Raw genomic sequence first — 25983 nt, 5'->3', positions numbered from 1 at the left:
TGTGTGCCTCAGTTTCCCAAGCTATATAATGACACTAACAAGATTAAGGCCAGCCATGGGTAAGGCACTGGACTGGGAGTCAGGACACCCAGGTTGTGTTCCCAGCTCTGTGACTCATCGCATGGCCTAAAGCAAGTCACTTTCCCCTCTCTGTGCCTCAGTTTCCCCCTCTGCTGAAGGGAGATTAAAAGTGCCACCGTGGTGGGAAGGGGCTGATCCTTGCAGCTCCGTTGTGATCATCAGGCAGATGGGTGAAGGCCCCTTGTCTTAGCGCGATCAGGCTGAACCAAAGCCAAACCAAGGCCAAAGCGCCTCAAGATAAAGATCTCAGGAAGTTTAAAGAGGAAACAAAAATCTCCCCCGTATCTGACCCACTCTGCCTGCCAGCCGGCTGTTATTTGTGTCTGCAGGGAGCAGTTCAAGCCCCGAAATAAGTCAGCTCCGTCAGCTGACGAGGGCGGGCCCCAGCGACGGTTCCTCAAGGAAGTTTCACTAAGGTTATCTCGTCAGTGTGCTGCCGATTGGGGTTTTTGCCCTCCTCCATGCCAAAGCCTGCTCCGGGGGAGCCTGTATGAGCAGGGGGAGCCAGCGGGCGACAGCCAGGGACGCGGTGAGTGTCTTCTGCGCTGGCGAGGGGGCGCATTGGGCATCCCGTCCCGTCGGGAACCAAGTGCGTCGGGAACGAACGAGGGCTGTTTGCAGGGAATGGGGGGTGTCGTTTTCAGTTCAGTTTCTGCCATAACGAGTTGCGACAGGCAGCGGCTCTGAGTCACCGAGGATGGAATGGGGGGCGGTTGGAGATCAGGCTGGGACACGGGGCTGGATCCTGGCACAGGTTAGCGCTGCAACAGGGCCAGGAGTCTCGCTCGCTTCCTTCCTCGCCCAGATACTCCTGCCCTGAGTCCTCTCCAAATGCACTTTGGAGCACCGGAGATGGAGGGAAGGATGGGGAGGGGGGAGGATGCTGGCTGGGGGAGGTCTGTGCCCTACTAAGGGTGGTACAGGGAGGGGGCAAGAAGTCAGGACTCCTGGGTGGGAAGCCCCCAGCTGGGAAGGGTTTAACCAGGCTGCATTGCCCACAGGGGAAGCTGGGTTTGATACCCGAAGCGGGGGCAGGGGGTGGCCGGGAGACTTCTGAGCAGACACGTGCGTCTCGCTCCTCTGCCTTTCTCTCAGCGAAGCAGGCCTGTGCCGGGGGGCGCGCGGAGGGAGCCAAAGGCTCTCCCTGCTGCCCTAGAGCTGAAGTACTGGGAGAATGGAGGCTGCCCGCCCTGGACACCCCAGATCCTCTGAGTGCGAAGGACACTACATCCCCAGGCGATGGATATGTGTCCCTGGTGGACAGCTGTGAATGGGTCAATGTGCCTAAGGCAGGAGCAGCTGAGGCAGGAGGGAAGGGAGATCTCAGCAAACCCACTGACCCAGGATAAATGCACCACAGCACCCCCCTCCCCTGCATCACAAGGTGCATTGGAGACACACACACACCCCCAAGCAGGGGCACAGGGAGCCGTGAAAGGCTAGCGGGGCTGGGGAGGCTCAGGCATTTGCTGGTCCATAGGGGGCAGTAAACCCCAAGCATAGCGGGGCTTCAGGCTTGCCGAGACGCCGCATCGCTTGGCTGAGGCAGAGCCCAGTAATGGCGCAGGTAGCTGGGTCGGTGGTGGCATTAAAGCCACCTGGCACCCCAGACCGGCGGCCGAGGCACGAGCCGTCGGTGGTGGGGTGCGGGGGGGCAGTTGCTGGCAGAGTAGAGAGAGGAGCCTGGGTGCATTGCTCTCCCCGTGGGTGGGGGAGGAGGGGTTAAGAGGACATGGCCCTAGCTAAGATGCTGGTAGCCCACCGGTCAGTGGAGTTACAGCCCCCAGCTTTGAGATCCCTGCTTCAATTCCCAGCATGGCAGCCAAAATGGCAGCTGTCCTGTTCCCCATCCCAGGGAGGCGGTGTGGCCTAGTGCTTAGCGCACTGGCCTGGGACCTGTGTTCTATTCCTGGGCCTGCTGGGTGGGGGAGGGTGCCTCCATGCCTCAGTTTCCCCATCTGTGAAATAGGGGTGACGATTCTGACCTCCCTGGGGAAGTACTTTGATGGCAAAAGCTTGGTCTGATTATTACTGAGCTTTTGCACTCTGCCTCTGCGGGGTATCCCCGTGGGAAAGCCCGGTAGCTTTCTGATGTCCGATCGCTGTGCTGGATGCTTGTCAGGGATATTAATAGGCAGGCAACTAAATGAAAACATCCTGAGAAGTTTCAGAGTAACAGCCGTGTTAGTCTGTATTCGCAAAAAGAAAAGGAGTACTTGTGGCACCTTAGAGACTAACCAATTTATCTGAGCATAAGCTTTCGTAAGCTACAGCTCACTTCATCGGATGCATACTGTGGAAAGTGTAGAAGATCTTTTTATACACACAAAGCATGAAAAAATACCTCCCCCCACCCCACTCTCCTGCTGGTAATAGCTTATCTAAAGTGATCACTCTCCTTACAATGTGTATGATAATCAAGTTGGGCCATTTCCAGCACAAATCCAGGGGGAGAGAAAACCTGCTCTGGGTTTGCTGGCGGTGGGGTCGGCATGCCAGTGACATTTCCCAGCTGTTCCCTTGCCTGAACTCTCCTTCCGCTGAGCATTTGCCTCCAGGCCGCTGAGGCTGCAGGTCACCGCCCCGTGCCCACGTTCAGGCCTGCGTGGCAGCAAGTCAGGCTGGCGGAGGCCCAGGAACACCCCATCTGTATACTTAAGGAGAGTCACTTCCTTGCAGACCCATCTGGCTTCGGTGGGAGCCCAGTGAGGAACACGGTGCTGTTCGCACAGAGACAGGGACCACCATTCCCAGCCCTACCCCACAATGGCACATGCAGGGGATAGTCTTGGCCCCCAGCTATCAGACCCCAGTGGGGGTGACTAACCGTACCACGGGCTGGCACCTCCAGCCCCGCTGGCTGAGATCCTGCCTGGCTCCGCCCCGGGAGGAAGTCTTGGACCCTACAGAAGTTTGGGAGAGGGGCAGCGGGAGGCTGCGAATCTCATTCCAGTTCCAGCACTGACTCACCATGGGGCGGGGAGCAAGTCACTTCACCTGGATGGCTCAGACTTCCTGGGTGTAATGCAGAGATAATTGGGCTTTCTCCCCAGGGTTGGCAGCAGGCTGAGTTTGTGTTTGCAAAGTGCTCAGGAGGATTGTTGTGGCTTCCAGGTCTGCACTGGCACTTAGGAGCTTTGCAAAGGCCCTGTGGGTCAGGATTATCACCACTGTACAAATGGGGAAACTGAGGCCCAGAGGCACAGTGATGTGCCAAAGGTCCCAGGGCAAGCCGGAGTCCTGATGTCAAATCTCCCCTGCTCTAACTACTAGAAACACTCTCCTCCAGAACCCAGGAGTCCTGGCACCCACTCCCCTTTCTCTAACCACTAGGCAAGATTAGCACCCCAGTCCATAGGGATTCCAACTCAAATCCAATACTGCATGGTGTCTAAGGAGGGCACATTATCCCATTAGTGGGGCCTGTCAAGTCAGTCAGGACCCATGCGCTGCTGCCCAGCTGATTAATTGGGCTTTATGCTAATCTCTCCACCCGATTGACTCATCTCATTAACTGCCCTCCAGGGGCTCAGTAACATCATGGTCTTAGGACAGAGATGGGACAGAAAGAGGGCAAAGCCCAGACGAAATAATCAGCCCAGCTCCTGTAATGGGCGGAGAGGGGATGTCAAGCAGCAAAGACTGGCCTCAGCGAGCCACGAGGATGCTGGCCAAGCCAGGCAGCTGGCTCAAGAACTGCTTTTGTAAATCCTTGCTGGCTTGGTTCTGCAACCCCGGGGGCTCGGGGTTGCTTCCCGTTTTAGCTGAGTGGGCGGAGTCTGCAGGGCTGGCGGCTGGCTCGGCGTGATGGTTCCGATTCTGGCTTGGGGGCCTCGCTCCCTGAGGTTACATTCCCCGGCAGCCTTGGAAACCCAGCGAGGGTGAAACTGATTAGCAACAGAGCGAGAAACTGGCTTGTCAAGGGTCACTGTGAAGCGCAGCCAGGCCACGTGGAGGGGGATGCTTTGACTGTAATGCCTCATGACGGTGGGCATGGCCAGTGGGTCCTGAAGCTGTGACCTGGCACTAAAGGGTGGAGGGACAGCTCAGAGACAGAGCCACCCGCAGTGGTGAGAGGGGGCGCCTCCAAAGGGGCATCTGGGTCAGCTCCAGGGCAGCGTACAGCTGGACCACAGCATCCACTAGCCACAGAACAGGTGCAGCCCAGGCAGCTTCCGGGCAAGCTTCCTCCCACAGAGCCCTGCACGGGTGCAGGTAGCCTGCGGGGAAGCAGGTAGAAAGGGCAGGGATCACACCGCAACTCAGTGGCAGATGTGGGAACGGAGAACCCAGGAATCCTGACTCCCAAGTCCCTTGCTGTAATCACTAGGCACCACTGCCACCGTCCAGGTTAAAAGCCCCAAGCAGGGACAACCCGCTTACAGCCCCGCAGAGCCCGCCATCTGTCCCCCATTCCCTCCCACACCTCAGCTCAAGCCAGCTTGCAGGGCTAGCATTCCCCTCCACCGGAACAAATGACTTCTCCAGGCCCCCTGGTCTGGCCGCCCCAGCTTCCTCCCAAATGGCTGTATCCTTCCAGGAGCAGAAGGGGGTTCTGGAGGCTGGGGAAAGAGGATGCATCTGCTGAAGGCATCATTGGGCAGCCCAGGGAAGCAAGCTGCACTGCCGGGCAAGAGTTTAACCAGGGCAAGCAGAAAAGCAGTGGCCTGTGTACGGTCACACAGCCTCCGCGGCAGAGCCAGGAACAGAACTCAGATGTCCTGACTCCCCAGTAGACGCCATTCCCCTCCTCAAACCAGGGATGCAACCCAGGAGTCCTGATCCCTAAGGCCCCCTTCACTAACCAGGAGACCCCCAACTCCCTTCCCAGAGCCAGGAATAGAACCCAGGAATCCTGACTCCCAGCCCCCTCCCCCATTAGACCCCACTCCCATCCCAGAGCTGGGACTAGAACCCAGGCATCCTGCTCCATCCACTAGACCACACTCCCTCCACATAGCATGTCCTTCTCCAGGCTCTTTGGCAGAGAGCTGGGAGGCCCCATCCCTTGCCCGGGCCGGAGTGGGAGATGGGACGCAGGACTCCAGTAACAGAGGGAATCAGGCAGCAGCACGGCGCACGCAGCTAGTTGTCTCCAACGAGCATGTTCACTGGATCAGCTGCCGGCAGCTACACTGGTGAGCGACATGCAGCAAGTGTCTGTCCTTCCCCTGTGATTTGCCAGGACGGCTGACTGCACCGCTCCACCTCATCGGCTCAGCAGGGCTGCCAGTCTCCCCGAATGAGATGCAGGCACTCAGCCAGCAGAATGCTGTTATCCAGGCCCCAGGGCAGAGGGTTGACTCAGCATGCAGAGGATCCTGCTGCTGCCAAAGCACAGCCAAGCAGCTGTGGAGATCTCTGCACCGGCAGCGTAATGGCTGCACATCCATTTCATCACATCTCATCCCCAGGGTGACCCTAGGCAGTGCTGCCTTCCTGAGTCTGCAGGGGCGGCAGCCTGAATTGATAGCACAGAGCGAGGGCACGGGCGATGCCCTTTAGCTTGGCAGGCTGTTAACTCTGAACCCTAATGATGCTGGTGCAAATGCTAAGGTTGTTAACTGCTTTTTTAGCCAACAAAAATCCAGTTGCTTTCTGTGGGCTAAGCTTGGGGTTGCAGGAGGAGCTTGCGGCTGGTGGGTGGAGCTGGCCTGAGCTACCCCCATTCATGAAAATTCCTTTGTTAACTCTGAACCATAATGATGATGAGAGGGTCAGTGTCACAGTGGGTAACTATTTCACTGCTGAGCACCTTTTAATGGAAGCATCCAGTTGCCCTGGGGCCAGTGAGTGGAGTCTGAACCACTCTGTTTATGTCAATAGGTTTGTTAACTCTGGATCCTAATGTTATCATATAAATGTCAATGTGGTTAATTATTTCAGTGGTGGTCACATTTTTAGCCAAATTATCCAGCTGCCTTGCAACTGTGGTAGGAGCTTGGGGTTGGTCAGTGGTGTCTGAGCTACTTCCATTATCTCAGTGGCTTGCTAACTGCATCCTGCTGATGGTGGTGTATAATATTAACTATTTCACCGCTGATCATAGGATTGTGGGAGGAGCTTGGGGGTTGATGGGCGGAGCCTGAGTTGCATCTCATCACTATCTTCTCCTCACCCCCAATCTGATGACTGCTCTGAAATCTTTTGAGCATTTTCTATTGGGCTAATAATATAATAAAACTAAAAATACTGACCCTAAATTAGCAAAAAGCCATTTGAACTTAAAGGCCCACGCCCCCCCCCACCCTGGCCATGAGCCAGGGAAGGCCCCTATTACCAGAATTCCCATTTCCTGGTCTCATCTGTGCCAAGATGTTCATCCTCCCCCTTTACACTCCCATGACATCGTCTTAATCAAACAGACAATGGGGAAGGTGGAACAGGGGTTGGACAAATCTGACCTCTTTGGAAAGCACCAGACCCGGGCTCAGGAAGAGACACAGTTGTTATGCTAAGAGGCAAGGAGAAAAACAGGAAGTAAAGCTGTGTGTGCATGAGACGGAGAGAGAGAGAAACTTTCTGCTCTAACGATCTCTAACCAAGGATCTCAAAGAGCCTTGCCAACATTAATTAAGCTCCCCAGCCCAACCAGAAGGCTGGCCTCGGTGTCAGCAGCGGCTCGGTAGCACTCGAGAGGGTTCAATGCCTCGCTCTGCCCTTGGACCTGTCACAGGATTGCTCTGTGCCTCGGTTTCCCCACTTGGCTAATATGGAAGTCTGATCTATTTCAAGTGCCATCCGTTCAGGGCAGGGAGTGTCCCTTGCTCTGTGTCTGTGTAGCACGAAGCACGATGGAACCTGGAGGATGGTTGGAGCCTTCCCGTGCTGCTGTCTTAGAAATCTAGAGTCTGATTGCCCAGTTCCTCGCGAGGTGACCAGGCTCAGACATAGGGGAAGAGAAAGTGTTTGTTTCAAGCTCATTTTTGCAACTCTCTTGCGGTAAGAGGCACTTCCTGGCAGCTTTGCAGTAAGAGAGGTAGGGCGGGCAGCCTCTGTCCGGCTGGCCCGGAAGCACGAGGGAGGGTATCGATCCAGCGTAGCCACTGGTGACACAAATGGGGTGGCAATCTCGGCTCCCTCCCTGCAAGCTCTGCCACATGCTGGGAATTTCCCTCCTTGCCAAAGCCAGGAGAGCCAGAGCCCTAAAGACACGGGTTGCGTGGGCAGCGCTGCCAAAACAGCCTCTTGAGACGCACGCAGAACCTGCCCCCTGGCTCCTCCCCCACCTGCGCTGGTGTGCCATCCCCCCTCCCCCCACCCCAATACTGCATCACCCATCCCCTGCAACACTGCACCATCCTCCTGCACCACCCCCTGCAACGCCAGTCCCCTGATTCTGCACCACCCCCTCCCCCCATAACACTGCACCATCCCCCTGCAATGCCCTGGGATACTGCACCATCCCCCTGCAACGCCCCCTGATTCTGCACCACCCCCTCCCCCCGCAACACTGCACCATCCCCCTGCAATGCCCTGGGATACTGCACCATCCCCCTGCAATGCCCCCTGATTCTGCACCACCCCCTCCCCCCGTAACACCGCACCATCCCCCTGCAATGCCCTGGGATACTGCACCATCCCCCTGCAATGCCCCCTGATTCTGCACCACCCCCTCCCCCCGTAACACTGCACCATCCCCCTGCAGTGCCAACCATGCTGACGCTCCAGCCCTGCAGCGCCCTTGCCCCCAACCCCCTGCATTAGCCCTGCCCACCCCTGCATCGCTGCACCACCCCCTTTGCAAAGCCTCCCAACTGTGCATCACCCCAGCAGTCACTCCCCCCTCCCCTTGCATTAGGACGGGGCTCCCCCGGGCTGCCCTGCTTTACAAGGGCCTTGGGCAGCCCTGGACTTGGGGGAACATAAAGGCGGATTAAAGGCCTCCCTGCCCCAAGTGCAGGAATCAAGGCCCAGCTTCTCAAAGATATTTAGGCACCGAACTCCCAAGGAACCTACAGGAGAGAGGTGCCCAGTGACCCATGAAGCTCTGAGAATCAGGGCTCCAAACTGGAGAAGGGCTGCTTCATGGTGAGTTGTATGGGGCAGGGGGCTGCGACTGTGGTTCCCCCACATGGGGGGGAGAAGGGGACAGGTGGGATTCGACATGTGCTGGAGTTTGCAGAGCTGGGGCGTTTGCTTTCCTCAGGCTCCCTTCACCCGCTCCTCCTCACAGGTCCTAAAGCAAGGAGGTACCTGTCCCGCCCCCAGCACCACTGACATTGCTGCATTTATCCTCCCGAGCACTAGGGGGCGCTGTGCTTCAGGGAGCATGGGGGGGCGCTAATGGGGGGGCTGTCCCTTTGCAGGCAGTGATGACCCCAGCGCGGCACTAGGGGGCGCTGTGCTGCAGGGAGTGGGAGGGCTCAGTAGGGGGCAGTCTCCCTCCTGGGTCACTGCTCACCCCAGTGCGGCACTAGGAGATGCTGTGCTGCAGGGGGACCACTGGGGGCGCTGTCCTTTGGTAGTAGGTGCTGACCCCAATGCGGCACTAGGGGGCGCTGTGCTGCAGGGAGAATGGGGGGCGCTAATGGGGGGGACTGTCCCTTTGCAGGCAGTGATGACCCCAGTGCAGCACTAGGGGGCGCTATGCTGCAGGGAGTAGGCTGGGGGCTCAGTAGGGGGCGCTCTCCCTTCCTAGTTGGTGGGGACCCCAGTGTGGCACTAGGGGGAGCTATTCTCTTTCAAAATGAGACCTGGAGCTGAGCCCCGTTTTGCAGCCGGGGCACTGAGGCACAGAGAGATGCTCTAATTTGCTCACCCAGGCAGAGTGGGGCCGACCCAGAAATAGAACCAAGATCTGCAGAGGCCGAGCCCACCCTTCCTCTGCCAATCAGGGCTTTTGTCTCCAGCCCTTTCTGGCTTCAGCCCTGCTCACAGCTTATCATAGGATGTGTCCCCTCGGTCCAGCAGCTGGTCTTTCCTCCCCTTCCCAGCACACACAAAGCCAGCAGCGCTGCTGGGAACCCTGGCTGCCCAGACCCCTCTCTAGCTGGAGACAGCCAGACTCAGCCTGGGACCTCACACTGAGCAGAAATTCCCTTGAAGAGGAATCTGCAATTATCCAAACAATACCAGCCACCGGGGCCCCATTAAACTGGCAGGGGCACTGTCCCCCATCCCTTCCCCAGCAGGGCCCCTCAGGCAGACTAACCGGGAGCCTTCTTCCACGCTGATCCACACTCCTCTTCCTCCTTTCGGCCCGATTGATTCAGCCGTGTCACAATCCAGGCAGAGCAGCACTAGGGCCACTGCTGTGGGGCTGAGATGTCCCCAGCTGACCCCAATGCAGGGCTAGGGGGCGCTGTGCTGCAGGGAGCAGGAATAGAACCCAGGAATCCTGACTCCCAGTCCCCCTCCCCACTCTAACCATTAGACCCCACTCCCTTCCCAGAGCTGGGACTAGAACCGAGGCGACCTGCTCCAACCACTAGACCACACTCCCTCCACATAGCATGTCCTTCTCCAGGCTCTTTGGCCTCAATAGGGGACACTCTCCCCCCTGTGATTTCAGCCACATTCTATATGTAGTCTTTGGTGCTTCCTGCCCTAAAGTTGCTTAGTGTTGCTGTGTGCTGAGAACCAGAGGTGGCTGCATTTCAGCCTGCAATCTTTATTTTATTTTTTTTGTGGGGGGGAAAGCACCAGAAAGCAAATATCAGGGGCCAAGACTTGGAAGGGTGACTAGTGATTTTGGGGTGCCCAGCTGAGCAGTTGAAAAGTCATGAAACAGGCCCCCCACCCCATCCCAAATCACAAGATTGGCTTAAAACTCATGAGATTTTTAAAAACAAAGAATACATGTGGGGGAAGAAGCTTTTTTATTCATCTTCAGGGTTTTGAGCCATTGAAGGTGGGGATCCAGCTTTTCTCTGCAGCCACAAGGGCTAGAAACCCACTTTGTTTTTAAATGAAAGCTGGGATTCTTGTATAATCACAGGATTCCAGGAGCTGGGGCTTGAAGAAAAATACCCAAAATCACGACACTTGTGCTCAAGTCACTCCTTAAGGAACCGGGATTTGGCAGGGGACGCATGCTCAGCGTTCTCTCAGAATCAGCCCCCCCCCCGGAAATTAAAGAACTCTAAATCTTCAAGACAGAAAATCCTAGCCGTTAGTTTTAATTTGACAGGTGCATTTGCAGACGTTCTTTGTTATCCATGTAAACAGTTGATTCTTTTCTGAGGCAAGGCGTTCTGTCTGTCTTCTATGGACTTAGCTAGCCCCCTTACCTTATTAGCTGAACCCCTCACCATCTGTAATGTATTTTTCCCCACAACACCCCTGTGACGCAGGGTATCTATCCCCATTGGGCTGATGGGGAAACTGAGGCTCTGAGCTGTTAGGTGACTTGCCCAAGGTCACCCTGGAAGTTTGTGGGAAAGGAGGGACTTGAACCTAGGTCTGCTAAGCTAGTACCCTAACCACTGGACCGTCCTTCACCTCAGAAGGCGGCGGGGGCTAGCAGAGAATGGTTTGCTCCATTCATCTCTGGGTTATGGGCCCAGTGCCCTCCCACCATGCCAGCTTGCTCCACAAGCAAGTCAATCTGCCTCAGTTTCCAAATCTACCTCAGTTTTCCCCTCTCTAAAACAGGGATAACCACGCTGCCCTTCCTTTGTAGAGCGCTTTGATAACAGAGTGCCGAGGCAAATCTGGGACACAGTGTGGGGTTAGCGGTTTGCATCACACAGAGTGGGCAATCCGGATTTAACACCAGGACTCTGACTCCCCCAAAGGCCTATACATCCAGGGCCGCTCTCATGACTCGATTGGCACTGCTGCAAAGGAGATGTGACAGTGCAAAAGAAGGCATCTGTGTCACGAGCTGGGGGTCTCAGCCCAGTTCCTGGCAAATCCTCACCTCAGAAGCCTCTGTCATTCATTCACTGCCCCAGCAGTAAAAAAAAGAAGTGGGTAAACTAACCTTTTAGGTGTTCCAGGCCACACAGGGGCATCAGTGGCACAAAGGGGTACAGAGATGCCCTGATTTTGAATGGGTTTAGTCTAGCCAATTACGTCAAGTTGTAGGAATCATAGGGTGTGACGGTCAGCAGATGTCTCCAGACAATCCGCGCATGCCGAGCACTGGCGGGCTCACTTCAGACTTTGACAAGGTACGATTTCTGTGCCTCGTCTGTTGCTGAGCACGACCAGCTGGTAGAGACGCACGTCAGCTGTGGGGGGAGATGCAGCTGAGCTGGCCTTCTCGGAGGAGCGAGTCAGCTCTTCAGTCCTGAGACGAGACGTGGGTAAATGCCATCAACCCCAAAATGAGAAGTGGGCAAAACTCCGGTTAGCAGGGCTGAGCCTCGACGATCCCACCGAACTGCTCCCGCTCCGGTCGAGCCAGGCACTGAACACTCACGCTCCAAGGGCATCCCCTCCAAGACAAGGCAGCAGCAGGATTTGAGCAGGGGCAGCATGGCTGGGAACCATGCCCTGTGTCCGCCAGAGCTGTGCCCTGATCTGTCTTTCAGCCAGATCCTCAGCAGGTATAAATTGACACGGAGGGCAATTAACACCCGCTGGCCTCTGGTTTCACCAGGAATAAATTTGCTGCAAATGGAACTCAGGCAGAACATCTGTGCACAGTTTTGCGTTGGGGTGGCTGTGTCTCATCAGTGCTTTGCTAAGAGTCAGAGACGTCTGCGAGCCCCAGGTGAGACGTACCTTCTGCTAGGGCTGCACTGGGATGGTTTGATCCACATCCCCTCCCCCTTCCAGCCCCTGCCATCTGGCCCAATGCAATACGTCCGGCCCTGGAGCAATGGCATAAAAAGAACACGGGGCTGCTAACCGCAAGGGGGTGGGATGCAGAGGGCAGTAGAGGAGGGGGGCTGTCTGCCGTGACCCAAATCACAGTCTGTAAAGGGGTTCACGAGACACACACAGAGCGGATGTTTGCTGAGTGATGGGGGGAGTCATTGGAGAAGGAATGATGGTAACAAAAATTCCCTAGCCCTTAAAAGAGGACAGCAGCAGCAGCAGCAGCCCCATCTTACAGATGGGGAAACTGAGGCACAGAGAAAGGAGAGAATTACCCACAAATCAGGATAGGGCATGGGATAGAACTCAGGGCTCCTGCATTCCAGTCATTAGCCCCTAACCCACAGGAAGGTGAACAAAGTTAGTGCAGATACTCCCTTGGCGTCATGCAGTCAGCACCCTGACGCTCAGCAAGCCAGGTGAGGCCATGGAGGGGAGACCTCCAGAGCACTTGGGTCAGAGAAGCCGGCCCCTCAAGGAGTCGCTCAGGTCGGTGGAAAGAAAGGGTGTCACACCCCCAGATCAGCACTACAGCACGATACACTCATCGAATTAGAGAAGATCAGGGTTGGAAGAGACCTCAGGAGGTCATCTAGTCCCACCCCCTGCTCAAAGCAGGACCAACCCCAGCTAAATCATCCCAGCCAGGGCTTTGTCAAGCCTGACCTTAAAAACCTCTAAGGAAGGAGATTCCACCACCTCCCTAGGGAGCCCATTCCAGTGCTTCACCACCCTCCCCTGAAATAGTGTTTCCTAATATCCAACCTAGACCTCCCCCACTGCAACTTGAGACCATTACTCCTCTTTCTGTCATCTGCTACCACTGAGAACAGCCGAGCTCCATCCTCTTTGGAACCCCCCTTCAGGTAGTTGAAGGCTGCTATCAAATCCCCACTCATTCTTCTCTTCTGTAGACTAAACAAGCCCAGTTCCCTCAGCCTCTCCTCATAACTCATGTGCCCCAGCCCCCTGTTCATTTTCGTCGCCCTCCGCTCGACTCTCTCCAATTTGTCCACATCCCCTCTGTAGCTCCTCATATAAATACAGGAAGGTGCCGGGGCAGAGCTAGGACTCAACGCTAGCTCTGCTGAGTCTCAGCACAGAGCCTTCACCACAATGCCCTCCGTCATCCCCACACCCCGTAACAGCGGCATCTCTTTACTCTCCCTGCAGCCACAATGGAGACGTTCAGCTCCAGGAACCTGGCCCTGCAGGCAGAGAAGAAGATCCTGAGCCACATGGCCAGCAAGTCGGTGGCGAATGTCTTCCTGGATGACACAAGCAGCGAGATCCTGGACGAGCTGTACCGGGTCTCCAAGCTGCACACCCAGAACCGGGCCGAGGCCCAGAAGGTCATCAAGAACCTCATCAAGGTGGCCGTCAAGATCAGCGTGCTGTACCGCAACAATCGGTTCAGCGCCGGCGAGCTGGGCCTGGCGGAGGAGTTCAAACACAAACTGCACCAGGGCGCCATGACGGCCGTCAGCTTCTACGAGGTGGAGTTCACCTTCGAGCCGGGCGTGCTGACCCAGCTGCTGCAGGACTGCCGGGATATGCTGCTGCAGCTGGTGGAGAAGCACCTGACGGCCAAGTCCCACAGCCGCATCCGCCACGTCTTTGACCACTTCGCCAACGACGATCTGCTCAGCCACCTCTACAGCCCCGGGGAGCCCTACCGGCCCCACCTGCAGAAGATCTGCCAGGGCTTGAACAAGCTGATAGAGGAGGGGAAGCTGTGAGGGGGGTGGGAGGGGGCCTTGCCTTTCTCCTCCTTCTCAGCCAGCAAAAGATTATGGGAGTTGGGGGCTTGTATCCAATGGGGGCCTGGAAGAACCTCACTCCCTTAGGCACCTATGGAAATCCTAGCCAAGGAGCAAGGACGTTCAGGTTTATAGGGGATGGAGAACTGGATGATCCAACAGGACAATCAAGACTCAGGCGTGTCCTGGTTGCGCTCAGGACCATCCGTGCTCTCCACATGCGCCCCAGATCTCTCCACGCCCTCATGGATCAGCGCCCCAGTCTCCGACTCTTTCTCCCCATCAATGACTCTTGCGGAGTGGTTATTTTTGTACACATTTGTCTTGTCGTTACTAACACGTTAAGGGGGGAGAAGCCGCACCCGCCTCGCTGTGTTGCGTGGGGGATCTGCTGCCTGGGGGAGCCGGGGCCGGCCTGGGCAGTTACCCCTTGATGCTTCTGTTTGTGAGGCCGGCGGAAGTGGGGCTGGGTTCAGCTCCCGCTGCAGGGCATTATGGGGCTGGGCCGATGAAGGCAATAGATCAAGTCCCCCCAGAAACACTCCCCACTGCAGGGTTGCCCAAGGCTGAAGGGATCAGTCGAGGCTCCACCGAGCCAGCAAAACAGAGGGGACGGGGGTGGCAGATTCTGAGCTTATACGTCAATTGCACAGAAACGCAACGCCCAGGGGAAGGGACCAGCCACCAGCGTCAGCCCCTGTCCTTGCCGCATGGTTCCCCAGCAGTCAGGTCTAGTCCCCAGGGCTGCACTCAGCGGAGCTCTGCCCCACCATCGAGCTCAAGTTTAGGAGCTTAGCTTCAGCAATGCAGAGTTTAGGACTTTCCCTCCCCGAGCCCAGCCGCTGACGCAGCCAAAGACATGGGTGAGGCCACGAGCAGGGTGAGAAATGCGGGGACCCCATGCAGGTCACAAACTCCATGTCAGTCAAAGGTCCCGCAGGCAAATGGTAGGGTCCCCCCCATGCCTTCCCTGGCCACTCTGTCCTCCTGTCCCAGCCCCGCCAGCACCGTGATCCCTTGGCTCACAGTTTATGGCCAAAGGCATGGCAGCCTACGGGGGCTGGAAGGTCAGGCGATTTCCTCCCAGACAACTCATGACTCCAGAAGGTCCCATAGCAGCTGGGCTCCCTCCACAGCTGGGGCCTGCGCGAACCCAGGGGCTGCCGAGGTCAAGCAAAGATACCAGCAGCTTCCTCGGAGCGGGCGCGTGGGGAACAGATCAGCAGACAAAGCTACCTTGGCTGGCATGGGCATAGTTAAAGGGTGGGCATGCAGCCCTCAGAGCCACCATCCCCTGCCCGGTTTGCTGCCAGCTCACCGAGAACACAGCTGGACTGGGCACATCCCAGGCCTGCGATGTCAAACAGCACTCGGCGAAGGAAGGGGGAGGCCGGGGAGACCAAAGCAGGAGCTCCCTGGGAAAACAGCCCCTCACCGGGCTTGTGAACACGAGGCATGAGCCACCTTGGGAGACAGGTGCTTTCAGCCAACGGGGGCACGAGGCCAGCGGTTGCCTGCCTCCCCGCTCTGCTAGCCTGGCCTCATCTCCACACACCCCAGGGGTTCCCCCCCAACCCCTCTCCAGCACTCAGATGCTGGCCTGGCGCTAACCCAGCATATGGCTCTGTCTCCCCCCCGTGGTTGGGGTAAGAGGCTGATTAGTGCCCAGGTGGCATCAATTAGTGGGGGTTGCAGGGAACAAATGCCCCCCCCTTCTGCAAAGTTTTTGCGCTTGCTCAAAGTTCCACAGGCCACAGAGCTGGGAGGGGGCGTGGGGGGGGGGCGCCCAGGGCCCGACCACTTTTAAGCAGCGCTGGTGGACTGACTCAGCGCGGCTGCTCCCACCGCGATCCAGAGCACAGCTCCGGCTGCTCCTCTGGGTAGCCGGGGCAAAGGGGACTGCAACCTGAGGCACGGGGAGGCTCTCCCTGGATGGCGGAGCACGGGGGAGTCTGCTGAAACCTGCCCCTGGGCAACACCGGCTCCCGCACTGCGTGGGTAAGAGAAAAGAGATCAATGAGCGATAGGATCCGGGTCCCTGTGGGACGAAGGGGGACACAAGCAGAGTGGAACTGGGTCTCTGCCTTGCAGGGACTAGAATGCACCCCTGCCCTGTGCTACACTGCCTTGTGCCCATCCCATTTAGCCCTCACAGCCCACCCCTTAAGAAACCTGGATCTGGGGGGACACATGCCCAGTGCTTTCTGGCCCCCGGAAATTAAAACAGTCCAAACCCTCACTACAGAAACCCCTGGCTGTCAGTTTTAATTTGGCTGGTGCATTTGCAGATGGAGGGGTCACAGGTTCGATTCCCACCGCTGCCCGACCCACAAGGGCGTGGTAAATCCAGAGCTGGGGGAGCTGCTGGCTTCTCCACATTCCAGGAGCTGCCTTCTACGGAAGATATTAGACCCCAAAAGTAAAACCTTCCCTGCAGATGAGCATCTGTGCTGGGTCCCACTACAGCCAGGCAGGTAATTAATCAGAGGAGGAATGTGGGAACTGCCCCAACCTGGTCAGCATTTGGAAGAGGAGCTCCCAGGTGCTCCCGCAGCTTGCACTGGTGAGTCAGTAGGGGGCGCTCTTCCAGCCACCTCAGCCCTGAACCCAGTGCTGTGTGGGGAGCTGCTAAAGGCGCCGGTTTTCTCAAGGCGGCTCCTTGCAGCCATTGAAGAGCCTAGGGCCCTATAAGCTTCACAATTAAAAGCTGTTACTGTACCGCGGCCTGTGTGAAATTAGTTTGACGGGTCACAGCCAGGTTGGCAGCATACAGGTGTCCATGGCACAAAAGTGGGGGGGCTCTTCAGAACAGGCTGTTTGCCCACGCACCAAAGGGACACGGAGATCGCCCGGGCCCTCAGGCCAGACCCGGCATGGGCATCCAACCACCACTCCACCTAGGCAAGGAGGAAGTAGACAGAGGAATCCGCAGTTCCCTGTCGCACGCAGGGATGCAACGTCACCAGTTAGCGGAAGCCAGGTGCACTGGGCAGAGGCCAGGGACGGAGAGCAGCTCTGCTGGCACCACTGCCCGCGGGACTCGGACAGTTCCAAGGGAGAGGCTGACTGCAGGCAAGGCCAGCCTGGGGCATCGCGGGCAGGTCACTGCAGCGAAGGCGAACGGCGCAGCAATGGGACACACTGGCACAGCGGGCAGGGCAGAGGCAGCCGCCACAGGGACAGGCCCAGAGCCGCTCAGGATTCAGCCAGGGGGAGGCGCTGGTCCTGCTTTCCCATCACTGCAAGCCCGACAGATCAATCTCCCACCCTCACTGCATCAGCAGGCCCCTGACACACCCCACCCCTGACCCAGGAGCCCCCCTTACCCTGCACCGGCTCTGCCCCCCATTGCTCTGCCGTACCCCAGCGCCCACTATCCCAGCCTTGAGCCCTGCTCAGACTCTGCTGCAGCTCCTCAATCCCAACGCAGAGCCCACCACTCCGCTGCTCTCCCAGCCCTGGGCTGCCCCTAGACAGCTCTGCCGCGGCCCCTGCCCGGGGCTACACAGCTTTCCCTGTAACACAGGTGTCATGTGGGCCGTACGCATTGCCATCGAGAGCCTAAGACAAACGACACATCCGCCAATACGGGCCGCACACTGCAACGGAGGGCAAAACATCTAGCGACTTCTATGGGAACAGGATCTGACCCATTTTTGGAGCACTCCCCGCTGACTGCCACTGCTGTACAAAGGCCGACCCAACCCTGCTTTGTGCCTCACCAGGGAAATAAAGGGGAGGAACAGAAATGATTTACCACGGAGCTGTGTTGCGTGTTTTGTTCAAAGAGCAATCAGGATGGAACACTTTTATTTGCAGGTCCCTTAGCAGCCGGCCGATCTCAATCTTGAGCCTGAAAAGTACCTGGCAGAGTTATTTAAAGAGGATCTGGGCCTCTCAGCTGTGAGGTGGCTTTAAAGAGGAACCCAAGGGAGGGTTTTATTTTTAACTCCGATTCCCTCTCCAGAGCTGGGCCGTACTGGACAGCGAAGAGATCCAAATCAGTACGGCTGAATTAAACAGACGAGCGGGGAAATCGGAGTCCAGCTTACCTGCCCCACACAGAGTCTGGGGCTACTGGCTCAGCTCAAGCAGCTAACGCCTTCCAAAGAGGGGCTGTTCTGGGAGTCCTCCATTCACCCCTGGCCCACAAACGCCAGTTACAAGCCACTAACTGTCCCTGCCCTACCCCCCACCTGAAACACCAGCTTGGGAGCTGAGAGTCAATCTGGGTGTTTTCCCTCTCACACCCAGTAACAAAGAGACAAATTAACAGGCGATCAGCAGCACTAGTCTCTCAGGGGCCCCATACAGCCCCAGTGGGGCCAGATGGGCGGAAAGGATTGGTCAGCCCTTGGATTAATGGCACACAAGGAGGGACAGACCCCAGCTCCCTCCCCCACAGCTGGACTGGCACTGCTGGGCTTAGGGCCAGATCCCAGCTCCCTCCCCCAGAGCTGGGCTAAGAGGAATCCTAAGCAGTGAGAGGTCATTGAGTAGCTCTGGCAGACTCAGGGGACAGATCCATGGGGAGTGGGGGTGGGAGGGGTTGTACCCATCGCTTTCGGGGTGAGGAAGCCAAGCAGCATATGGAATTCGCCCCCTCGGCCCCCAAGCCAGGTCCCAATGGAAAGACTTGGGCGGATTTCGGCTCAGGCCCAAGGGGCTGGGTTTCAACACAGCAGATGCTGAGCCCTTCCCATGGGGGAGTTGAGCATTATCAGCCCGACCCCCTGTGGGCTCGCTGGCGGTGATGCTGACTCTTGCCTGCCAGGCATCCTACGGGATCAGCTGCCAGGGAGTCCTGCCATCCCACAGGACGTCAGGCTTGTGAAGGTACCTGTTTCATTTAAGGCCAAGGTCCCACAACAGGAAGAGCAGGGAGGGCTGCAGGTCGGGTTTGAGGGGCATCAGTAGATGATGGGGGGTGGGGCAGGGCGGAGGACCTGATCCCGAGGCCTTTCCCTAAAGTCTGAGCGGGGGAGCCAAGGAGACCCAAGGGGGTTGCAGGTGACCTGACAGGACAGGACAGGGAGAGGCTGGCATGCTGGGATGGGGAGCTCTGGCTGCTCTAGCCAGGACTGAGAGCCCGGCAGTGGGAAAGGCCAGCAAGGAGCAGAGCAGTGCAGAAAAAGCCGGACATTAGAGCGTGCCGCCAAGACACCTCCGCCCCAAGGGGGTGCTCTGCCAGTCACCCCCATAACACACCTCAGTGCATGCCCCCCCCCCCCGCCAGAGAACGTCCCCCATACACCGATCCCTCTGCAGCCAGCCCATCCCTCTGCAGATTGGCGCAAAGGCGGGGGCAGCGGGAGGGCTCATGCAGGCTCTTGCCGGGATCAGGGCCGTAGCCCTGGCAGGGCCGTCACAAACCCTGCGCCGCCCCCACTTCTCCCCGTGGCTGGACGCGCCAGCTAGGACGGGAGAGGCGAGTCCATGAGGAAAAGAAGGCTCCGCCCATCAGAGCTTGAAGATCTCATCCTCCTGGTCCCGCAGCGTGGCAGCCCGGGTGGTTTTGGTGAGCGGCACGGGGCCCAGCAGGGAGCGCTGCTGAGCGTGAGGCGAGGGCTCGCTCTGATAGGAGCAGGTCCTGCTGGCTCCTGGCTCAGCCCTGGCGATACTGCGGGGAGAGAGAAGGGAGTTAGATCTTGAATGGGGAATGACCACCGCAGACGGGCCCTGCTCAGGGATCCCCCCAGCCCACCCTCCTCGGAGGGGTGGGGGGGGGCTGAACTGACACACCACCCTGTGCTGGGGCTGGGAAGCATCCAGGGAAGAGCCCCCTTTAGACACATTGGGCCAGCGCGGGGAGTGGGGTACCTAGGGGTGCAACGGACCAGAGATGACGGAGTACAGATGGGGAGGGTGTAGGGAGGCCTGTATAATCCCTGTGGGATCTTTGTTCAAAGCTACAAAGTAACCTAGGGCTGGAGTGAATCAGCAGAGCTGTGGGGAGGATGCCATGGGATGGGACTTCTGGGGCTGGGATTGAGGGACACTGGCACAACTGGGGTTGGGGGATGAGCGCAGGGCTGGGGTAGGAGGGGGCTGTGGGTCAGGATTATGGGGCACTGCCCAAGCTGGAGGGTTGGGGCCCAGGGCTGGAGTAGGAGCGGGCTGCAGGTCAGGATTGAGGGGCAATGCCCAAGCTGGAGGGTTGGGGCCCAGGGCTGGAGTAGGAGCGGGCTGCAGATCAGGATTGAGGGGCACTGCCCGAGCTGGGGGGCCAGGCCTGGGATAGGAACTGCAGAGATCTTCAACGCAGGCAATGGCGCCCTCTAGTGGTCACAGAGGCTAGTCAATGGCAAGCAGCGGCCAGCTCCTTAGCCCAGCCAGCTCCCCTAACACAGTCCTCAGAGGCCCAGCTGTGCCAGACTCCCAGGCCAGGAGAAGGGCATTCCCTCTACAGCAGCCGACTGAGGGGAGACGGTGGCCGCGGGCTCCTCTGGCTGTGCCCTGAGCTAATGCACTGGCTGTTTAACCCCCCTGCAGCACTGCACAGAAGGGAGGAAAATAACTGAGCGGCTTCTGTCAATCCCCGTTTCCAGCAGCACAGGGAGGTCTGCCCCACGACCCACAGGGAGGTAGGTGCTGACAGCCTGGATCAGACCCAGGCCTCATCCAACCCAGCATCTCCCCTTCCTCCAGCAGCGACCGACGGCCGTTTCCCTGGAGTAACCCAGGAAACATCCCAGTGCCCCCCATGAATTCCTTCCCACCCCGACGCCCTGCAGCGAGCGGCACATGCCCGGCAGGACACGAGTTCCTGGCTCTTATCTCTTGCCCGCACAGCACCAGTGGGAGATGAAGTTGGGGGAGGGAGGGGCCCTGGGAACAAACAGCATCAAAGCAAACATGTCTGTGTGTGCCTGGGTTGCTGTTTGTCGCCTTCAGAGAACTCCCCACCGTGCACGTCTCTACTCCCCCATCCTAGCTGCCATGAGCATGGCACGTAGTCGCCAATGGCACCGGGGGGGGGGAGGGTTGGGTGGGCAAAGCTTGAGGCTACGTCACCTCCCCCCCATCAGCAAGGAACGACCCCTCATTCTCCGACCTCCATTCGCTACAGCCCCTGCCAGGGCACCGCCCCTCAGGCTTGGGGACCCCTGGGTAGGTGGGTTTCTTGGGGGGCTGGGGAGGAGCAAACTATGGGGCAGGACATGGAGGATCTCACAGGCTTCGGCGCTGGGCTCTTTTACTTTGACAAGCATGGCGCCTGATTCGCTGGGGCTTTAATTTCTCCCTCCCCGCCAAGGGGCATGTAAAACCTGAGCGGGGGGTACTCAGGCATCACTGCGTCCCCTGCAGGAGGCAGCTGGCACTTGTGGGGTCACCTCGCCCTGTAGCAGCCCCACAGAGGATATAAGCGCAAACCCAAGGGCAGCCAGGGGAGATTCTCCTTTAGCGCAGCTGGCAGGGGCCTACGAGCAGGTCTGGGGATTGATCCTCTACCCATACAGCCCGGGCACTGCATTAGTGGCTTGGCACAACAGTAACCTCAAGGTGGCACTTACGCGATCTCACCCTCCCGCAGCTTCTTCACTGCAGCCTTCTTGGACAGGCTGATCTCCAAGTCGAGCTTCCTTAAGAAATCCGCGGCCGAGAGGTCGTGGCAGGGGGTGGCACCTGTGCTGGTCACAGGGCCATTTTTTAGCACCGGCTTCTCCTCCCCTGTGGCAGGCCGCCTGGCTTCTTCCTCCGCCTCCTCTTCCTCCAGGTTTAAGCCGTTCGCCATCTGCTTGGGCTCCACCAGGATGGGGATGTGCAGTGTCGTCTTGAGGAAGATGGAGTCACTGGTGTACAGCCGGTTCGCCCGCTTAATCTGCTCCATCTGGGAAGAGACCATAAGCACCTGTGACCCCTCCAGGCCTGGGACACACGTCACCAACCCCCTTCTCTATACACCAGGAGAACAACGGCCTCTGATCCAGGGCTTGTTCCCTAAAGCTCCTTTGCAGGCTGGACACCTAATATCATGGCACCACCAAAATGGGGTGGAGGGCACCAGTAAGCAAATAGAGCAATGATGGCAAGTGTGCGCATGATGTGATCTGGGCTGCGAGTGCCGGGCTCATGCTGGCAGGGAAACGGGTTAGGGGGTTGCTGGAACTTGAATGCCACGGTAGGAGGGGGAGGGAAACTGACCGAGCCCCTGGAGGATGGTGTTCAATGCAGCCAGGCAAGTACTGTGCTGTCCCAGTGGCTAGGAGAGAGGCGTGCCATTGTTAGGCAGGGAGGACCCCCTAGCACACTTGCCTCCTACGCTCAGCCAGGGGTGGATGAGGGAGACGGGCTGGGAGTCCACCACCATGGCACGTGCCGCGACTCCAGCCCAGAGACCGAAAGACCCTGCCTTCCGCCTGACTGGTGGCTTGTTGGGCTCCTGCAAAATGAGCTGGCAGGTTCTCAGCATCTGTCACACAAACACAGCTGACCCCCCTGGCTGGCAGCCCCAGAGACAGCTCCCCGCTTTCCCAGCCCCTCCAGCTGCAGGGCAGGAGCACACCAGCAGGGGGCAGCATGCATGTGTCATGGGGAAGACTGAACTGGTGCTGTCAGGCTGCAGGGCCTGTCAAGATTCAAACTGCTACACTCCCAGAGTCACTCAACAGCCATCTGCTGCCTGATCACAAATGCAGGCCCCGGGCAGGCTGGAGGTGATACCGGGGCAAGCTTTTTCTGCAGCAGAAACTGATCTCTGCCCCCCGCCTCCCTCCCTGAGAGCCACATGAGGCCAAAGGAACAGAAAGCTGCAAAAACAGGAAATGAGAAAGATGTGAGAGCGTGTGTGTGTGTATGCGCACATTACCAGGGTCACATCAGCCTCACAAGGAGGCAGCCGCACGCACGGGAGACCAAGAGGAGACAGCGAGTGCAGGGTCGGAGCCCTGATCCTGCATGAGACTCCAGACATTCAGCCCCCCGTGCACCCCCACTTACCACCACACCCCAGGGACTCCAGAGGGGTGCCCGCTCAGAGTTCCACAATCAGGGTGCTGGATTGTAGAGTCCTAGGGGTGGGGACTCAGTCTCTGATCTCGCAGCCAGTCCCCTGGCACTGCTCTGGAGCAGTATCAATTATTAGGGTTCATTATGTGTATTGGAGTAGCCTCAAACAAGAGCCAGGAGTCCTCACTGTAGGGGGATCAGAGGTGCCTGGACTCTGGAGAGGTGACTCCTCCCAGTGCCCCTTTTCTTAGGGGTGCTCATGACAGGACCCTCCCTGCTTCACCCCAGACACTCGGCAAACAAAACTGAAAAGGGGTAACGCTAAATGCTTCGGCAGAGCTCCTTGTCCAAGACACACCAAGCACTGTACAAAATGGGGGTGGGGGGAGGGGAATCAATCTGGAGCCAAGCTGCAGAATCAGGGCCTACAAGGGGAAGAATGAAAGTCAGGACGCATTAGGAAACCCAGGGGAAGGATTCACTCTACAGATATAATTGCTTGTTTCGCACATTTCTTGAGGGGATCCCTTAAGAGCGTCCTCAGGAGGGCCTGGAAATGGAGAGCTGGCAGCTTGAGGAGCATTCACCAGTGCTGTGGCAATTTGAAATCAGATAGCTAGCGCTTTACCAAAGATAGGTCAATAGCAATAACTTGGTTTTTGTAATAGAAAAACTGAGGCCCAGAGTGGGGAGTAGAACCCAGGCAGGGTGGATAAAAATCAATGATTTTTTTGTATTAAAATTCCTTTTGAGGAAAAAACCTATCTAAAGATAGTTTTAATTAAGACACATTATAGCTCAGATATCTCATCATGGATTAGGGATTATAAATTCTAATTCTATAGTATGAGAATATATATTCAAGTAATGTTCAAGAAAAGTTTTGTAATGAGTTCTAATAGTTCATGGATTAGGGACCCAATTTTGTATAGATAGAAAGATTAACCTAAACAATCTACCCATAAAAGAGACCCAGTTTGGGAATAAGAACCATTCAAGAAATATATTTGCTGATGATGTTTTAAAGAAAGTCACACCAGTGAACTGGTGGAAGTCACTTAAGCACTTGGATTCAGAGACTGCTGAAGTGATAATCTCACTTTTAACAGCAGTAGCTTCTTCTGCCGGTGTAGAAAAAATATTTTCTTCCTTTGGACTAATTCATTCCAAATTGAAAAGAGTACTTGTGGAACCTTAGAGACTAACAAATTTATTTGAGCATAAGCTTTCGTGAGCTACAACTCACTTCATCAGATGCAAATTCCAAATTGACAGGTTTCAGAGTAACAGCCGTGTTAGTCTGTATTTGCAAAAAGAAAAGGAGTACTTGTGGCACCTTAGAGACTAACCAATTTATTTGAGCATAATCTTTCGTGAGCTGTAGCGATGAAGTGAGCTGTAGCTCACGAAAGCTCATGCTCAAATAAATTGGTTAGTCTCTAAGGTGCCACAAGTACTCCTTTTCTTATTCCAAATTGAGAAATTGTTTGGTACCTGAAAAAGCAGGAAAGCCTGTTTTTCTTTTCCAGATTATGAACAAACAGGAAAATGAAGGTGAAGACAACTGAGTTATCTGCAGAAACCAATATTTTAAGTTTCTCATGTTGACCTGGCTGACATGGTCGATTTTTTTTTTGGCGGGGGGGGGGGGGTGTTAACATTCATTTATTTATTTTAGCTAAAAACAATTTTTAACCAAAACAAACCTGATTTTAAAAAACTTGAATGTTTAACTAAATTCAAAAATTCATATGCTTGTTTTGGTAAAATATTATATGTTTGCTGTTGAAGAAAAAAATCCAGAATACTTAAGGTTGTTGTTTTAGTTAAATAAAACAATTTAAATGTCTGTCTGGTGAAGTTCTCCTCCTAATACAGCATGGCAAGAAAATCCTCCAAATATTAATGAATAATCTCTTGAATTGGAGATAGTTCACCTCCCAATGACTTCATAAATATCTGCTTCAATTACCTTTGGTAAATGAAATAACCAAACATTCATTTTCTGATATAGCTGTAAAACTAATCTGAAAAGTTTTCAAAATAAATCACTTTAAAAATATATGGTGCATACCTTCTAAAAATGAAACCTACATCTATCTCTGAGTTGTGAAGTTGTGTATTAAGGTTATAACAACCAACAAGAATGCACTTTTATGCAGAAGTCCATTATTAAATCAAGTCTTCCTGATTAGTGATTTAAATAATGATTTAAGTCAATTTGATGTAAATTAAATCCACCCTGAACCCAGGAGACCTGGCTTCCAGTTCCCTGCTCCATCCACAAGACCCCAGTCCCCTCCCAGAGCAAGGAAGAGAAGCCAGGAGTCCGGCACTCTGTCCCCCACTCTAACCGGGGGACCTCACTGGGGCCCTCCTGCCAGGTCACCTGCACCCCCCTGATTGCAATAAAAAGCTGCCGCGCTGACCTACCGTAACCCCATACTTGAGCGCCAGCCCCTGCAAGGTGTCCCCCGGCTCCAGGCGATGTTCCACCCTCCTCTCCCTCACCGGGGAGCACATGGACTGGACAAGGCTGCCGTAGGACCGGGTCTTGCTGCCGCAGAGCAGCCGAGCCCCTCCAGGGGACCCCTGCCTGGAGGGGGAGGCCATCCCTCCCCCCCCCAGTCAGTGGGGCACCAGTGCGGGCAGCAGAGGTGCCCGGGCTCTGGAGGGGCTTTCCTGAGGGGTGCTCATGGCAGGACCCCCCTCGAGCAGAGTAAACAGCCAGGCCAGGGCTCCCCCACTCTGAGCCCCCCCACAACGCTCTCTGCTTTCCTGCTTGTTCGCCCCTCAGCCTTTACTCCAGGGCACAGGCGGGGGGGGGGGGCAATTTCCGCACCCACGCTGAACAGGTGGGGGAGGGGATGGAAGGGAGGTCCCCCAATTTCCTGCCCACCCCTTACACCAGAGAGGGATGGGGGGGGGTCTCCTCAATCTTCTCTGTCCCCTCCCCAGCTCCTTCTTTATTCGGGGGAAGGGGCAACCCCCCCCCCGGAACCCAGCCGCTCCCCCGGACCCAGCCACCCCCCAGCGGCCCCTCCCCTGCAGAGCAGCCAGTGCCCGCAGCCTCCCGTGTCGCTCAGCGGGTCCCCAACAGCTGAGCGGGGCGGGGCGGGGCCAGCCCCGTCCCTCTCCCACCCCACGCAAAGACCTCTGGGACATGTGGTCTCTCCCTGGTTCGTTGCCTGCCCCCCCAGGATCCCTGGCAGCTCCTCCCACCCCATAACCGTGTGGGGCCAAAGAGGTGGCACAATGGGGAACATTCCCCCCATCCCAACCACAAGCCACGCCGAAGGGGAGAGGGGCCAGGGTCCGGGACTACATTTCCCAGCATGCCCCGCCTCCTCGGCCCCTCTCAATGCTTCACGGGAGGTTTAGCCCAAGGGGCCTATCCGCGCGGAGCGCCAAGAGGCATGCTGGG

General features: G+C 56.8%; 2 protein-coding genes across 2 annotated transcripts; one reads left to right on the top strand and one right to left on the bottom strand.

Moving 5' to 3' along the window:
- The first annotated feature begins 421 nt into the window (after positions 1–421).
- Positions 422–17366, top strand: TNFAIP8L2 (TNF alpha induced protein 8 like 2). Its single transcript, XM_048828947.2, has 2 exons — positions 422–610; positions 13024–17366. Exon 2 carries the CDS (start codon positions 13029–13031, stop codon positions 13587–13589), a length of 561 nt encoding a protein of 186 aa, XP_048684904.1. The 5' UTR covers positions 422–610; positions 13024–13028; the 3' UTR covers positions 13590–17366.
- A 13-nt stretch (positions 17367–17379) lies between these two features.
- On the bottom strand, positions 17380–25573 carry LYSMD1 (LysM domain containing 1). Its single transcript, XM_048828946.2, has 3 exons — positions 24993–25573; positions 21125–21441; positions 17380–19230 (listed from the first exon to the last, which is right to left on the bottom strand). Exons 1-3 carry the CDS (start codon positions 25170–25172, stop codon positions 19071–19073), a joined length of 657 nt encoding a protein of 218 aa, XP_048684903.2. The 5' UTR covers positions 25173–25573; the 3' UTR covers positions 17380–19070.
- Positions 25574–25983: the final 410 nt, after the last annotated feature.

The sequence above is a fragment of the Caretta caretta genome, chromosome 24 (assembly GCF_965140235.1).
Source record: "Caretta caretta isolate rCarCar2 chromosome 24, rCarCar1.hap1, whole genome shotgun sequence".
Classification (NCBI taxonomy): Eukaryota; Metazoa; Chordata; order Testudines; family Cheloniidae; genus Caretta; species Caretta caretta.
This window is presented reverse-complemented; position numbering and strand designations above follow the sequence as displayed.

Bases quoted from the DNA above. Each gene is read 5' to 3' on its own strand.
- TNFAIP8L2 (XM_048828947.2), top strand. From the start codon at position 13,029: ATGGAGACGTTCAGCTCCAGGAACCTGGCCCTGCAGGCAGAGAAGAAG.
- LYSMD1 (XM_048828946.2), bottom strand. From the start codon at position 25,172: ATGGCCTCCCCCTCCAGGCAGGGGTCCCCTGGAGGGGCTCGGCTGCTC. The intron at 21,442-24,992 runs GTAGGTCAGCGC...GTCTCTTCCCAG, and splicing joins CGCTCAAGTATGGGGTTACG to ATGGAGCAGATTAAGCGGGC. The intron at 19,231-21,124 runs GTAAGTGCCACC...CTCTCCCCGCAG, and splicing joins CTGCGGGAGGGTGAGATCGC to TATCGCCAGGGCTGAGCCAG.